General features: G+C 51.8%; 1 protein-coding gene across 1 annotated transcript in view; it reads right to left on the reverse strand.

Annotated features, from left to right (window-relative positions):
* Positions 1–225: 225 nt before the first annotated feature.
* Positions 226–16,794, reverse strand: part of RRP12 (ribosomal RNA processing 12 homolog) — a gene marked incomplete at both ends in the record, with an annotated part of 47,102 nt that continues 30,533 nt past the window's right edge. The window contains 14 exons of the mRNA XM_080694281.1: positions 226–328; positions 2,772–2,854; positions 3,133–3,200; positions 5,444–5,510; positions 8,584–8,633; positions 11,168–11,293; positions 11,472–11,647; positions 11,726–11,881; positions 12,014–12,105; positions 13,696–13,853; positions 14,347–14,454; positions 15,215–15,320; positions 15,731–15,811; positions 15,919–16,077. Coding sequence (XP_080550407.1) covers positions 226–328; positions 2,772–2,854; positions 3,133–3,200; positions 5,444–5,510; positions 8,584–8,633; positions 11,168–11,293; positions 11,472–11,647; positions 11,726–11,881; positions 12,014–12,105; positions 13,696–13,853; positions 14,347–14,454; positions 15,215–15,320; positions 15,731–15,811; positions 15,919–16,077 — 1,533 coding nt within the window. The remainder of the gene's footprint in view (positions 329–2,771; positions 2,855–3,132; positions 3,201–5,443; positions 5,511–8,583; positions 8,634–11,167; positions 11,294–11,471; positions 11,648–11,725; positions 11,882–12,013; positions 12,106–13,695; positions 13,854–14,346; positions 14,455–15,214; positions 15,321–15,730; positions 15,812–15,918; positions 16,078–16,794) is intronic.

A 16,794-nucleotide genomic window follows, 5' to 3' on the forward strand; every position in this document is an offset into this window, starting at 1 on the left:
AGGTAGCAAGGCCACAGTCCTATCCCCAGGCACCGAGGATGTCTCTGAAGGGCAGTTTCCATTGGAGCGTCCAGAGTCCTGGGCATCTCTGGAGCCAAGCCCTGCTTCCAAGTCATTCGGAATCCAGGTTCTGCCAGCCTCGGGCACCTGGAGCTCGTGTCTAGCAGCTTAAGGGCTGAAAGGGTCCTCGGGTGACACCCCAGGGCAGCCTGGGGGCCTGGGGCTTCAGAGCCGTCGATCCTTTCTGCGGAGTTTGTGTCCCACTTGGGACCCCCGCTGGGCAGCTTTCACCAGACCTTTGAACTGTCCCTGCAGCTTCACCTTCTTCCTGCAGGGACAAGAACAGAAGGGTCACACCTCACTGAGAATAGGTGGCCTCTCCTCATCCTGTTGAGTAATGGGCACCCCCAGCACTAGCAGGGACAGAGAGGAGGGGGCTGCCAGAGTGAGTGGCCGACTACGTGCAGCCGGCCTTCCTCACTGCCCCTCTGGGCACGCACAAAGAAAAAGCTCATGCTATCCACACATCCTTCAGCAGACTGAAATTTAGAACCCCATTTCTTTTTCTTTCTTTTTTTGCGGGTCTTGAGGATGGAACCCAGGGGCATTCAACTTCTGAGCTACACCCCCTGCCCTATTTCTTATTCTTTAATTTGAAACAGGGTCTCACTAAGTTGCAGAGGGCCTCAGTAGTTGAGGATGTCCACAAACCACAATCCTCCCGTCTCAGGCTCCTGAATGCTGGGATTACAAGCGTGCGCCACCGCGTCCGGCTTAGAACCCTATTTCTTTAGTAACATGAATTTTCAAAGCGCCCTACACAGCATCTCACATGGCCTTCACGCCTACCTTAAAGAACCCTGCTAAAGGCCAAAATGGAAACAACTCTAATTTTCCACCAACAAGAGGATTAAAAAAATCAAATTACACAAAGTTGTTACAAGTGATGATTGTGTAGAACACATACACACCAGAAAATCTTCATTTGACATAAAGCAATTCAGAGCCAGGCATGGTGGTACATGCCTATAATCCCATTACTTGGGAGGCTGAGACAGGAGGATCTAAGTGTGGAGAACAGCCTCAGCAACACAGCAGGAACCTTACCAACTTAGCGAGACCCTCTTCCAAAACAAAAATTAAAAAGGGATGTATGTGTAGCTCAAAAGTAGAACACCCCTGGATTTAATCACCAGTACCACACTCCAAAAAAAGAGAAGAAAAAAAAAAAAAAAGCAGCTCAGCAGGGTGTGATAGTATACACTTATAATTCTATTATTTGAGAGGCTGAGGATATAGGAGGATCACAGATTTAAGGCCAGCCTCAGCAACACTCTCAGCAACCGAGACCCTGTTTCCAAATAAAAACTAGCATAGGGCTGGGGTGTGGCTTGGAGGTAGAATGCCTTTGTGTTCAGTCCCCAGAAACACACACACGTACAAACACACACACGAAAAAAAGCAAAAGCAAAAGAAGGTCAGCCAGGAACAGTGGTGCACATCTGTAATTCCAGTACTTAGAAGGCTCAGATAATAGGACCACAGGTTTGAGGCCAGCCTCAGCAATAGTAAAACTCTATTTCGAAATTTAAAAAATGAGAAGGGCTGGGGGTATAGTTCAGAGGAAGAATGCTCCTGAGTTCAATCTCCAGTACCACAGAAAAAAGAAAAGGCAACTCAGATCAACAAAGGTGACCAAGTACCTGCGGGTGCATGCTGAGATAAAAAACAAAAAGCCGGAAGCCTGCCGGGCGTGGTGGCGCACTCTTGTCATTCCAGCGCTCAGGAGGCAGACAGGAGGACTGCGCAGGTTCAAAGCCAGCCTTGCTGGCTTAAGAGACCCATTTTTTTTTTTTTTGCGGGTCTGGGGATGGAACCCAGGGGCATTCGACCTCCAAGTTATAGCCCCTGCCCTATTTTTTATTCTTTATTTTGAAATCGGGTCTCACTGAGTTGCCAAGGACCTCACTAAGTAGCTGAGGCTGACTGCAAACCGCGACCCCCACGGACCGCGATCCTCCGGTCTCAGTCTCCCAAATGCTGGGATTACAAGCGTGCACCACCATACCTGTCTAAGAGACCCTGTTTCTAAATAAGAATATAAAATAGGTCTGGGAGTGTAGCCCAGAGGTAGAAGGGTTTCCAGGAACCCCAGTACCACCAAAAAACAAACAAACAAACAAACAAACAAAACTGGAAGCCGGGTGTGGTGGCGAATGCTTATAATCCCAGCATTCGGGAGGCTGAAAGCAGAGGATTGTGGTTCACGGTCAGCCTCAGCTACTTAGTGAGGCCCTCTGCACCTTAGTGAGACCCTGTTTTAAAATAAAGAATAAAAAATAGGGAAGGGGGTGTGGCTTGGAGGTCAAATGCCCCTGGGTTCCACCCCCAGACCTGCAAAAATAAACAAACAAACAAACAAACAAACAGCTGGAGCTAGGCATGGTGGTGGTTCACGCTTGTAATCTCAGTACTTGAGTGGCAGAGATAGGAGGATTCCAAGTTTGCGGCCAGTCTCAAGTACTTAGTTGAGACCCTCCACAATTTAGTGAGACCCTGTTTCAAAATAAAGAATAAAAACAGGGCTGGGGATATAGCTCAGTGGTAGAATGCCCTTGGGTTCAACCCCCAATTACACACATTACACACACACACACACACACACACACACACACACACACACACACATGGAAGGAAGACCTGAGCAGCTGAGTTGAGAGCTTAATGAGGCCCAGCCACTAGAGCACAAAGCCCCACGCCCCACAGCATACCTGCGGTTGAGCTTGGTTCTGTTGAGGGGGATGTAGGCATAGGGATCGTGCCGACCCTTCTTCTTCACATCACCCTTTGCTTTCTGTTCAGTCAGAAAAACAAGAGTCAGCTAGGACTGTGGAGTTCCTGGGCCTCCCAACCCCTGACCTGACAGGCCCCGTGCCCTCCTTTCCCTTCAATCTCTCTTTGGATGGTCCCAAAGAGCTCCTGTGGCCCTGGAAGGCCATTCATCAAGGCCCCAAGTTCAGACAGCAACAAGACCTAGTGAGCCTCTTCTTCGCTGGTCTCCACAAAGGGGCCTCTCAACCACCCTGGCACCCAAGTACCATGAGACCCCAAGACCCCACCTACAGCTCTTACCTTGGCCTTATATTCAGCCCCCGGTGTGGCCTTCTTGGCCATGGGGCGATGGATGCCTGAGCCTCCAGCTGTGGAGAGAACAGAGCTGTGAGTCAGGCTGAGCTGGAAGGACAAGGGCCCCTTCTCTCAGAGGACTGCTGAAGAATGAGGAACACAGGCCAGGAACTTGGCTCTGTCTCCTCCCTCCTGGAGGAGGGACTGACCAAAGACTTGTCAGAAGCCGGGCGTAGTGGCGCACTCTTGTAATCCCAGCGTTTGGGAGGCTGAGACCTGGAGGATTGCGGTTTGCGGACAGCCTCAGCTACTTAGTGAGGCCCTCTGCAACTCAGTGAGACCAGGTTTCAAAATAAAGAATAAAAAATAGGGCAGGGGGTGTAGCTCGGAGGTAGAATGCCCCTGGGTTCCACCAGACCCGAAAAAAACAAAAAAACAAAAACAAAAAAAAACAAAAAAAAAAAAACAAAACAACAAAGACTTGACAGATGACTGCACTCCCCAGACCGACTCATAATCCTCAGTGGGCTATTATATTGTGACCTCTAGGAATATACATATTCTCTACTACTACACTATGACCCACCTTCTCCAAAGTTATACATGCTCCATTTATTCTAAAAGAAAGAACATAGCCGGGCGTGGTGGTGCACGCTTGTAATCCCCGTGCTTGGGAGGCTGAGACAGGAGGATCGCACGGGTTCGAAGCCAGCCTCAGCTACTTAGTAAGGCTCTCAGCAACTTAGTGAGACCCTGTTTCCAAATAAAATACAAAATGGGTCTGGGAGTATAGCCCGGAGGTAGAAAGCCTCTGGGTTCCACCCCCAGTACCACCAAAAAAAACAAAACAAAACAACAACAACAACAACAACAACAAAAACATGGTATTTTTTTTTTAGCAATACTGGGGATTAAATCCAGGGTTTTAGGAGGCACACTAGCCAAGCGTTCTACCACTGAGCTACCTTCACAGCCTGAACTGGGGTTTACAGTCAGGTAGAAGCCAGGCATGGAGGTGCATGCCTGTAAGCTCAGTACTTGTGAGGTTGAGATAGGAAGGTCAGGGGTACAAGACCAGTCTTAACAACTTAATAAGAATCTTGGCAACCTAGCGAGACCCTGTTTCAAAAAATAAAAAATAATGAAATGGCTGTAGCATCAGAGGTAGAATTCCCCTGGATTCAATCCATAGTATATTAAAAAAAAAAAAAAAAAAGAAAGAAAAATCAAAAGAGACACACACAGATCCAAGTAGACCCAGGTTCTACCCCCCACCCCTGCCACTTACAACTGTAACCTCAGACAAGTTTCCTAATATTCTTGAGTCCTTAACCTCATCTGTAAGATAGAGTGTTTTAGGCTTTCCCACCCTGTTCTCATTTGGGCTTCACAGAGATACTGTGAGACCCAAATCAGCTATTCCCCACTATACAGAGATGAGAATTGCGGCTAAGTGAGATCAGGGTCCGTGCCCAAGATCAGATGTCCATCACCCTGGACTTGCAACACAATTATGGAATTCTGCAATGCCCACTCACAAGGACTTTCTGAGGTGACCAACATGAACCCCTTTCTTACAGATGAGAATGTGGAAGGTCAGAGAGAGAGAATAAGCGGACCAAGGTCACACAGCTAGGCAGCCACTGGGCAAGCTGTCCTGAACCTGAGCTTCCCGTTCCACTGACGTACACTGCTGCCTCTGCCTAGCACCAGGACACCTCAAGCAGAACAGGTGAGCTGGCCCCCAGCTTGTGGGGCCTGTGTGGGAGTTACAGGGCTACTCAGTAGGATTAGATGCTGTGGGGCTTGGAGGAAACACTTGTTCCTGGAATCAGAGACCTCCCACAGAGGTCTGAAGTCCAGATACATAGCAAAGGGTCTCCTTGCAAGGACTCTGGGGAGAGACACCTACAGGGGCACTCTGGAGGAAAAAGCTCAGAATCCACTTTGGTACTTTAGCAGCTGCGCTGGGAGTGACAGCCTGGGGACTCAGAGACAGTCAGGAACCCCTCTGGCCAGACCCGATACTAATCCTCCTGAGTCCCATCAGCACAGGCCAGGTGTTTCTCCAAACCCCACTTGACTGAGAATGAGGCAGGGGAGACAAATAGCTCCCAGGGCTCCCTGGAGGAAAGGGGATTCAGGAACAGACCTCTGACCCTCGGGCTCTGCACCTGCACATGCTCTTGGCCCCAGCTCAGCCTATCTGTGTTGGTGCAACTGAGTGCAGCCAGCGCTCTGCCGCCCTCCCTGAAACACCACAGCCCGAGGCAGGCGACAGAGCTCGGCACGTCCCGGAGGAGAGTGGACGCCTCACCTTGGTACTGCGGGGGCGTCTCCAGCTCTTCCTCCTCAGCCTCTCTCTGCTGCTTAAGCTTCTTCTTCTATAGAAAAGCGAGGTAATAAGCAGGGAGTCAGTGGAAAGGGACATGATCGTGCTCACTCACGACGTCAGTAAGAGCAGCAGCAACCAGCACTGAGCACGAAAACCCATCAATTCTCACTTACAGAAGAGGAGCCGAGGGCTGGAGACTGCAGGTAGCTACCTTGGTCCCAGTGAGGCAGCGGAAATAGAGCTCAGTCCCCATCCTGACCGCAGGGCCACCTCGCCACACCAAGCTCCATCCCAGGGTCTGATGCTCCGTCACCAACCCAGCCCCACCTTCCTCTCTCTACCCTCCCATTAGCATTAGGGTTCCCGGGGCTGCTAGGCTGGTGGGAGACCCCTGCACCACAGGCCCTCAACATTAGAGCCTTAGCAGTTAGGAGCCAACAACATGGACATGTGGAATCATTCAATTACACTCTATAGCAAGTGGTGAGCGCCTACTGCATGCCCAGCACTGCATTAGGGTTACATGGGAAGGCCAGCCTGCTGCAGACCTGGCCATTAAAACTTTATAGGGTGGTGTGTGTGTGTATGTATGTGTGTATGTGTTTTACTGGAGATTGAACCCATGGGCATTCTATCTCTGAGCTATAACCCAACCCTATTTTATTTATTTTCAAACACAGTCTTACTCTTGCTAAGTTGCTGAGGCTGGCCTCAAACCTGGAATCCTCCTGTCTCAGCCTCCTAAGTACTGGGATAATAGGCATGGGGCACTGCGCACTGTGGTCCACTGGAAAATTTTGACCTAGGTATGATTACTCGTACCAGACAGAGGCATGCTGTAGAGGCAGCAGAGTAATAAAGGGACAAGCCAGCTTGCAGGGCTGGCTCCTGTGCTGCGGTCTGGGCCACCAAGCCCTGAAAGCCTGGTGAAACTGCAGACTCCTGGGGCTCCAGAAGCAGGTGAGCTGAGTCAGGGTGCCAGGCAGAGGGAGGAGGAAGTGAACACAGGTGTATCTAGGAACAGGGGCGCCAGTCCCACTGGCTGCGGCCCAGCAGAGCACCTAGTGGAGAACAGAAACTGAAGGAAGCAGCCCAGGCAGCGTCTCTGCCTATAAGCCCAGCACCTGGGAGGCATAGATAGGAGAATTGAAGGTTGGAGGCTAGCCTCAGTAACTTAGTAAGACCCTATTTTAAAGTAAAAAACACGTTGGGAATGGGAGGCACACTTGTAATCCCAGTACTTGGCAAGCTGAGACAGGAGGATCGTAGGTTTGATACCAGCCTCAGCAACTGAGTGAGACCCTGTTTCAAAATAAAAAATAAAAAGCCAGTGTGGTGGTGCACGCTTGTAATCCCCGCACTTGGGAGGCTGAGACAAGAGGATCGCACAGGTTCGAAGCCAGCCTCAGCTACTGAGGCTTTTAGCAACTTAGTGAGACCCTGTTTCAAAAAAAAAAAAAAAAAAAGGTCTGGGAGTATAGCCCGGAGGTAGAAAGCCTCTGGGTTCCACCCCCAGTACCACCAAAATAAAAAATAAAAAAAGGCTATGAGTGTAGCTGGTAGAAGGTCCCTGGATTCACCCCCCAATACCACACTTACACAAAACATAAAACAGAATGAATGGGGGTATAGCTCAGAGGCAGAATATCCCTGGGTTCACCCCCAATCCCAAAAATAGAGGAAGCGTGACTTGGGCTGGGTTACAAGGATGATGACACGTGTTTCTGTGGTCCAGACAGCACGAGGCCAAAGGCCACCTAGCCCACGGGACTTCCACGGGGGCTGCCACTCGTGCCCGGCACTTCACACCCCACAGCTGTAGCAGAAAAGGAGGACTCAGCACCTGCACACAAGAAAGCCTCTGGGGTGCAGACCGCCCTGAGGTGGGCATGGGTGCAGCACCCTGGACGTCCCAGTCCTGCGGTGCTCTGAGGTGGGGGCCGTGGTCAGCTCCCTGGCCAGGAAGGAGTAGGCTGCTGAGGGTTCACAGAGCTGCATGGACATGCTCAATGAACTGGGGAGGTTCTGACTAGAAAAGTATTCCCAGGGATCTTGGTATCATCAAGGGCTAAGCACTTTACACAGAAGCCAGGACTGAGCACAAGCAGCCCACTACTCCCACCTGGACAGCGAGAGCAAACAGTGGCCAAAGGTGGCCCTATGGGGGCAGCTCTCACACCAGTGAGCAGCGCTCCAGTGGGAGGAGCGTGCCTCAGGAACAGGTCGCTGAGGAGCAGGGAGGCCTGTGGGTTTTCAGGCAGAAGCAACAAACTATTGCTCCGGCATCCCAGGGTGGGCCCTGCATCAAGGCCACCCTCTGACCCATTCCGCTTGTTTTTCACCCTGTTCTCCCAACATTCTGCACTATTCTACATTCTCACAAAGTAGCTCCTCAGGCTGAGCAGGCAGAGGGCACCTGGCAAGGAAAATGGGAACTTGGGGGACGTTCACTACACGGCAGGCCCAGTGTCAACGCACTTCACACGTCCAGTAATTCTTGGAGACAGTCTACTTACAACCCCAGTTTACAGATCAGGAACTGAGGCCAGGCTGGGACCTGAAACCGCATCTTTGCTACTAGTACTACTGCTTCACCCGTCTAGATGCCCAAGGATGGTGCCCAGGAAGGCTGGGTACCATCTGGAAGGAGAGGAAGGCAGATTTAGCTCTAGGCGCCCCCAGAGGTGTTGTCCCTGGGCTGTGGACACCAGCTCTCAGCTGGCACACTGCGCCTACTTCACCCTTGCTGGTTCAGGTGGCGGCAGCTGATGCTTGCCCTCCTGGGAGGTCAAGAGGGGACGAACTGCTGGGCTCAGAGACTGTGGTCTCAGGCAGAGGACTTACCTCTGTGCCCCTCCGGAAATGGATGACAAAGAGTCCCTATCTTGGATCAGGTGAGGATCAGGCAGAGCAGTGTGCACTCCTTAACAGGGGACCCCACGCCCAGGAGCCCTCACGCTGAGGCCGGCACAGCACATGCTCTCCCTGGAGACACAGGGGCATTTTTCTTCACCTGGACGACCATTCAGGACCCACTGGACACTCAGGGAGCGGGAGGGTGCGATGCCCTGGGGGGTGACAAGCTGTGGGGCCCTCAGCCCTCCAGCGCAGGAGCTACTCACACTCCGGACGCCTGCACCTTCCGTCAGATCAGCCATCTCCTCATCCTCGTCTGGGGACAAGACAGGCCTGTAAGCACGCAGAAGCCCCCACACCCACCCTCCCCTGCCTCCTGGCTTACCAAGATGATGGGCACCAATTCCAACCCCAGAAGGCTGCCTCCCTTAGATCTGACCCCTCCTTCCCATCCCAGGCCATGTGGATAAGGACCAGAGGCTTCCTGGGGAGCCAGCCAAGACTTACACACGCGCCACTCAGCTGGGACTGCTTCAGTCTCCTGCTGAAAATACTTATGTATTTATTTATTTTTGGCAGTACTGGGGAATGAATCCAGGAGTACTCTACCACTGAGCTACACCCCCCCAGCCTTTTATATGTGTATACTAAGGATTGAACCCAGAGACATCTGTCTGAGCAACACCCCCAGCCCTATTTTATTTTTTATTTTTTTATTTTTTTGGTAGTACTGGGGACAGAAGCCAGGGGCTTTTCTACCTCTGGGCTATACTCCCAGACCTATTATATACTTTATTTGGAAACAGGGTCTCACTAAGTTGCTGAGAGCCTAAATAGCAGAGGCTGGCTTTGAACCTGTGTGATCCTCCTGTCTCAGTCTCCCAAGCGCTGGGATTACAAATGTGTGCCATCACGCCTGGCTATTTTTTTATTTTTTAAACAGGACGTTACTAAGTTGTGGAGGGTCTCACTAAACTTCTTAGGCTGGCTATGAACCTGTGATCCTCCAGTCTAAGCCTCCCAAGTAGCCTTAGCCCTTTTTTTCCCGGTGATATTGGGGGTGGAACCCAGAGGCTTTCTACCTCTGGGCTATACTCCCAGACCTATTTTATACTTTATTTGGAAACAGAGTCTCACTAAGTTGCTGAGAGCCTCACTAAGTAGCTGAGGCTGGCTCAAACCTATATGATCCTACTGTCTCAGCCTTCCAAGCGCAGGGATTACAAGCGTGAGCCACCACACCTGGTAGTCTTAGTCCTTTTTACACTAAAGTTTTTTATTTTGAAACAAGGTCTTTCTAATTTCCTCAGGCTGACTCTGAACTTGTGATCTTCCTGCCTCAGTCTCTCATATAGCTGAAATTATTGGCATGTACCACCATGCCCAGCTTCCCCCCCAATATTGAGGATTGAACCAAGGGGCACTCTACCTCTGAGCTACACCCTCAGCCCTATTTTTTATTCTTTATTTTGAAACAAGGTCTCGCTAAATTGCAGAAGGTTTCACTAAATAGCTGAGGCTGGCTGCAAATCTGTGATCCTGTCTCAGCCTCCCAAGTACTGGGATTATAAACGTGCGCCACCACTCCCAGCTCATTAACCTTTTTGTCCCCTCTGGGTTAGGCACCATGTGAATATATCCTAGAAAGTTAGGAAGGTCTCAAAGTCTGATTCTTCCTGTCTATAAGTGAACTACAGGGGCTCAGCCATTCTACACTTAAAAATAAAAAATAGCCAGGTATGGGGGTGCATACCTGCAAGCCTCTGAGAGCCTGAGACAGGAGGATCGCAGGTTCAAGGCCAGGCTCAACAACTTAGTGAGACCTTGTTTCAAAACAAAAAATAAAAAGGGCTAGGAGTGTAGCTTGGAGGTAGGATACCTTGGTTCAATAGGCAGTACCAAAAAAAACAAAACAAAACAAAAACCCCAACAGGAATAAAGGAGAAGAAAAGTCTCACTACACCACACACAGTGAATAAAGGTACTACTTTTGAAAGTTTTGTTTGAATTCTATGTCTAATATACAAATAAGTAAATAGATATAAATATATAATATATGCCAAGTGTGGTGGCACACACCTCTTATCCTAGTACCTGGGTGATTGAGACAGTAAGATTGCAGGTTTACAGCAAGCCTTAGCTTTAGCGAGACCTGTTTAAGATAAGAAAAATAGAACTAGACATGGTGGCACATGCTTATAATCCCAGTACTAGGGAGGCCGAGAGACAGGAGGATTGTAGGTTGAAAGCCAGCTCTCAGCAAACTACTGAGACCCTATTTCCAAAAAGAAATAAAACCTGGCTGGAGGTATAGTTTGGAGTAGAATGCCTCTGGACTCAAATCTCAGGACAAAAAAAAAAAAAAAAAAAAGAGTATGGACGTAGCTCAGTGGTAGAATGCACCCCTGAGTTCAATCCCAAGTACCACACACACACCCCACACACAGATATAAGAAACATAATGTAAAAATATTTTTAAGGCAGGCATGGTGGCACATACTTGTAATCCCAGATTACTTGGGATGCTGAGACAGGAGAATCACAGGTTCATGGCCAGCCTTAGCAACTTTGTGAGAACCTGTTTAAAATAGGGCTGGGATATAGGTCAGAGGTAGAATGTCCCTGGGTTCAACCCTCAGTACTTTAAAAATAAATTAATGGAGTTAATCAAGTTTGAGAAGCACATAGTTCAAGCTGCCTTAGGTAGAAGCATCTCCTATCTACCTATGCTTCCTTAACAAATGACCACTGCACAGAAGGGCGAATGAACACACACGTGGCTGACTGAGCAAGAGCAGCCCGGACCCAGGAGGGAAGCAGCTGAGTCCCCAGAATGGCCTCGTGCCCCACCTTTAGTGGCGTCCTCTTCCTCCACCTTGTCGTCATATTCTTCCTCTCGTATGATCAGCCGGCCATCGGCGCTCACCTTGAAGCCATGGTCCTTCTTCTTGTTCCGGCCTGGCCCAGGCTGTGTGGCTGGTGTGACAAGGTTTGGTATGAGCACGTGGAAGGCTGGTCCTAACCCACTCACCCTCCTGGGAACCAGCAGGCCAGGGGTCCAAACGGGGACCTCTTAGCTCCTGCAACAGAAGGCACCCCACACCCAGGACCAAGTCTGCTTTCTGAGCTCACAGACCAGGTACTTCTTTCTTACCAAGGACTCGCTGGGCCACCTTGGGGTCCAGGAAGTTGAGGGGCTCATCCCCACCACCCTCCTTCAGCCACGCCCGGCTCTTCTGTCGCGCCAGCTTCCGCTGCTCCTTGCCCCAGCCTCTTTCCTCCTCCTCATAGTCCTCCTCGTCCTCTGAGTCAGCCAAAATCTCCTCGATGCTAAGGACACAGAAGCCCCAAGTCACAGTGCTCTCAGCTGGGGGAGACCACGTTCTCTGGACCTGCCCATGGCCTTACCTGTCACCTTTGCCCTGGGCAGGTTCTTCCTCCTCTTCCTCCTCCACAGCAGCCTGGCTCAGGGCTCGGTGCCTCTTGGCACGGGTCTCAGCTTTCCGAATGTTTACCAGGACTTTGTGGTACTCCTCAGGCAGCAGCCCCTTCACCAGCTCAAATCTGAGGGTGGCAAAGAAAGGAGTGGCAGTGAGAGGCACTGGCCGGAGACACTCCCAGGGACCAGGGATCCTTTCCTGCAGCCCCTGGGAAAATCCTCAACTCCAACCCACATCCATATTCAAGTGTACAGACCCAAACTTGCGGATGAACTTGGTGAAGAGGTTCCGGAGCTTCATTCGGAAGTGCCGCCGCATGTCATCTGAGAGTTTTCCAATGGCTTCCAACTGCCAACAGAGCACCATGGCGTCAGGAGGAGGGGTGCCTGCCCTCCTCTTGCTGCTGTCCAGACCCCAGGCACCGGGCAATCAGGTCCAGCTAAGAGTGTCTGAGCAGCCCCGTTCCCAGCCTACTCACTGGTTCAATCATGCTTCCAGAATCTGGTCAGCCCCTTCATTCCCCTAAGTCCCCCTTCACAACATAATCACTGACCACCCTTCCCAGATGACAGAGTTAGTCTTTTGAGACAGTCACACTAAATTGACAGGCTGGCCTTTAACTCGCAATCCTCCTGCCTTAGCCTCTCAAGCAGCTGGGATTACAGGCTAGCCTTAGCCTTCTGAGTAGTGCTCACGCTCTACATGCTCTCACTGAATGCTTGGAACGACTCAATGGGCCAGACAACATCATCCCCAATTTACAGATGGAGAGACGGAGGCATGGGGTTACATGGTTCCTGAGTGGCAGGAGTCTCTCCCATGGGCCCCATGGATCCTACCTACCTTGCCCCTAACACCACCAGGCTTCTCTTGGTTCCCAGTATCCCTGTCACACTGCACTGTTATCCAGCCTGGTTTAGGTAAAATGTGTGGGTAGCAGATCTTATTGTCTGCAGTGTCTCCCCAAAGGGACTGGGGAGTAGGACCCCCACCCATCCTTTGGAGGACATTTATATATTTATTTATTGGCACTGGGGATTGAACCCAAGGGCACTGTACCTCTGAGCTGCAGCCCCAGCCTTATTTTATTTTTTTACTTTGAAACAGGGTCTCACTAAGTTGTGGAAGGCCTCAGTTGCTAAGGCTGGCCACGAACCTGAGATCTTCCTGTCTCAGCCTCCCAAGTACTGGAATTACAAAGTGTGTGTCACCACACCTGGCTTGAAGGATTTTTATAACCCCCAAAGCCCCATGACAGATCCCTGCTTTGTCCCTTTCTCCACCCATGGTTCCCAGTTAGGCTGCAGGCTTTAGGAGACAAGATGCATCACTGCTTATCTGTCCCTTCCTGCCTTGACCGAGAAGTCTGATGTGACTCACTCCAGCTGGAAGTGGAACCTGAGGAGTGGGTACAACGCACAGAGAGTTATAGCACTGTCTCAGCTTACTGTAAGCCTGGGTTAAGCTCCCCCTGGGCAGGACAGGCAAAGGACCCAATACCAAAGAGTCCTTCAGACCCTTCTGCAGTCTAGCAGGGGCCCCAGGAGTGGTGTGCAGAGGAACTTTCCCTAACTGGGAAGGTCGAAATGCAAGATGGGGGGCAGGGAAGCAAAATGAGGGGTTCTGCAGAGGGAGAGCCCAGCGCCTGAGTCCCGAGACGCAGTGTGACCCTGGAGATCTCCTGCCTCTTTTCCCATCTGTATAATGAAGGGTGGATCAGCCTGTCAGTCTTTGCTCTGGGGAGCCCCGGGGAGTGGTAAGAGGTACCCTGGACACTGTGTTCCTTCCTACCTCTACCAGGCTGGCATTCCTATACAAGTACCCTTTTGCTGCACAAAGCAGCTGGGGCTCAAGAAGATGTTCAAAATTGCTTGGCCTTGAAGCCCACAGGGTCCCAAAGGCCACCACCACCCCTGCCCGAGAGAAAGGGGTCCTTACCACCAGCTGCGCATGCTTGGCCAAGTGCGTCACATCCATGACCACCACAGCCACTTTAATGAAGCCCAACGCGGACTTGACCACATCTCGGGTGCGGGAGGCCAGCAGCAGACACACATTCTCCAGCAGCTGCTCCACCGTGCTTGTCCCCATCATCCCTGTGGTGAGGGGGCCACTCTCAGAGATACCAGGACCCCACCCACACCACGACTGCCCTACGGGAAGAGAAGCTCTGCCTACTCTTGCCAGGTCAAATATAGAAGCCGACATCTGGAGACTCTGCGTGCCTAGCACAGTTTGAGTCTGTGATATTTCTCTCCCCAATTTTAGAGATAAGGCTCTAAGAGGTTAGCAAAACTGCTCAGGGTTTCACGTGGCTGGCCAGAGGCAGGAGCAAGACCTGGATGTGAGCACTGGCCTCCTTGCCCTCCTCCCTGCTGTAAGCAAGGCTGTGTGCTGGAGCAGGTGTGACCAAGTGGCCTGGGCATAGCCAGCAGGGGCAGGAGGCAGACTGCAGAAAGACAGAGGAGACAGGAAGGCAGGTGGGCTGCCACCTTCCTGCTTCTGGTAGGCACCTTTCCTGTTCTGGTAGCCATCCCGTCCTGATCTTAATTAAGGGCTTCCCAACTCTTCACGGAAGAAAACACTTACCTTTAAACTCGAAAAGGAGGTGGGTCAGAGCCAGGATGCTGCAGCTGACTGTGGTCACGGCGCCCACAAGACCAGGGTAGATCAGGACGAGGTATCGCTGCAGGGCCTCTGGGGGTAGAGACCAGGATGGGTCACATAAGGACAGAGTCCCAGGATATGGGGACTGCAGGCTAGAAAGAAGCAGCCTGCCCAGGGCCAGTACAGGGCACTGTCTCTGCCTTTTTTCTTTCCTTCCTTCCCTTTTTTCTTTCTTCTTGCAGTAGGTATCAAAACCAAGGGTGTTCTACATCTGAGCTATAACTCTAGCCTTTTTGCAGTGCTGAGGATTGAACCCAGGGACATTCTACCACCGTGCTACTATTTTATTCTTTTTTTGTGTGGGTCTGGGGATGGAACCCAGGGGCATTCGACCTCCAAGCTATAACCTCTGCCCTACATTTTATACTTTATTTTGAAACAGGGTCTCACTAAATTGCAGAGGGCCTCACTAAATATCTGAGGCTGTCCGCGAACCGTGATCCTCTGGTCTCAGCCTCCCAAATGCTGGGATTACAAGCATGTGTCACCATATCTGCTTATTTTATTCTTTATTTTGAAACAGGGTCTCATTAAGTTGCAAAGGGTCTCACTAAGAGGCTGAGGCTGGCCTTGAACCTGCAATCCTCCTGTCTCAGTCTCCCATGTACTGGGATTACAAGCGTGCACCACCATGCCCGGCTCACTCCCAGCCTTTTTATCTGTTTTGAAACAGGACCTTGCTAAGTTGCTGAGGCTAGCTTCAAACCTTCGATTCTCCTGTTTTAGCCTTGCAAGTGTGGAGATGACAGGGGTGTGCCACCACACCCAACCTGTATCACCTGGGCCTCACCTTCCTTGTTGGAGCCAAACCGCAGGAATGCACGGCCCATCTCCACCAGCAGCGCAAAGGCATTCTTCCGAGCACCCACCGACACCTCTTTGGTGCACAGGATCACCTGGCCCAGGCAGACCAATCAGCATGTGCTCCCCAAGCCAGCAGCCCTGTGTGGTGCCCATGTGCCCGCGCTGCAAGCTGAGCCCGCCCCCAGCACTAGCACTGCCTTCCCCAAGTTACTGTTTATTTGTGTGTATGTGTGGTACTAGGTTCAAAACCCAGAGACATTCTAGATCCAGGCTACATCCCAGGCCTTTATTTTTTTGTTTGGAAAGAGGGTCCCCTTAGATTGATCAAAGTCTCACTGCTTGCTGAGTCTATCTTCAAACCTGCCATCCTCCTGTCTCAGCCCCCAAGTACTGGCATCACAGGAGTGAGCCACTATGCCCGACGCCTCCCAAGACTGACAGGCTCTGGGGAACCATACTCCAGAAAACTCCCCAAACACACAGACCTTCCCACTTGCCTCACCTCTGGGATAAGGGCGGCGATAAACTCCTCGTGCTCAGCCGACAACTTCTTCACAATATGGATGAGGCATTTCAAACGGGGCTGTGGACAGGGCACAGCAGCGGGGACCCTTCAGTGCTAGCCCCTCACCCAGGGGCTCCTCTCAGAAGCACCGGTCCCCTGCAGAACAGGTGCCCTGGAACCCTTACCCTCTTGGCAGGCGAGGATGTGCTCCGCAGTGAGTCCAGCAGTGTCTTCTTCAGGTCATCCAGGTGGGTCTGCACAAAGCGGGCCCCGGGGCCCTGGGAACTGGCACACACCTCCTCTAGTATGCGGTAGGCCTTCTTCTGCACCCCGTGGGCCTTGCTCTGGGCGGGGGGGGATGGGAGACAGGAACAGGTGAGGAAGGGGCTGAGATCCACTCCCATCCAGTGACAGTCCAGAGCATCCACTGTGGCCAGCTCTAGAGTTCAGAAGCAGCAGGCCTTGCCCAGTGCCCCGGAGCTCATGAGGTCTGACGGGGCTGGCGGAGTATGGACAGCAAGAGGGCAGTCCTGTGCCATTCGTGGGAGGCACCAGGACATGGGCAGAGAGCCATTCCCCTGCCACTTGTAAATAGTTCACACTCCGGAAGCACAGGCTGGCAGCCCCTCTAGCTGCAGCAGTGCTCTCCTCCCACTGGTTCCTGGGACTCCAAAGGAGCCACCTGTCACTCTTCCTGGGACACCATCCTGAGGCGAGGAGGCCCTGATGTCCACCCCAGAGCGCTTCCCATCTGCTGCTGCTAGGCCTTCAGGAGGCAATGCTCACTGAGCTCTGCACAGCTGTTGGTCACAGGGCGGACAACTTAGACAGAGGCCCCAGCACACGCACAGGCGCACGTGGCACCTACAGCACCTGGACCCTTAACAGCCTAGTGAAGCTGCAGGGGGCCAGGGAAGGGAGGGTGGGCCGGGAGGACAGATGGTCAGATCAGGCTGGGCCTAGTGAGCAGCGAGCGAGTGGGCAGGCAAAGGACACCTCGGCAGAGCATGGCACCTACAGGACAGACGGCAGGACGGGGTACAAGGAAGACAGCACAGGTG

The sequence above is a fragment of the Muscardinus avellanarius genome (assembly GCF_963383645.1).
Source record: "Muscardinus avellanarius genome assembly, chromosome: 4".
In the NCBI taxonomy this organism is placed as follows: domain Eukaryota; kingdom Metazoa; phylum Chordata; class Mammalia; order Rodentia; family Gliridae; genus Muscardinus; species Muscardinus avellanarius.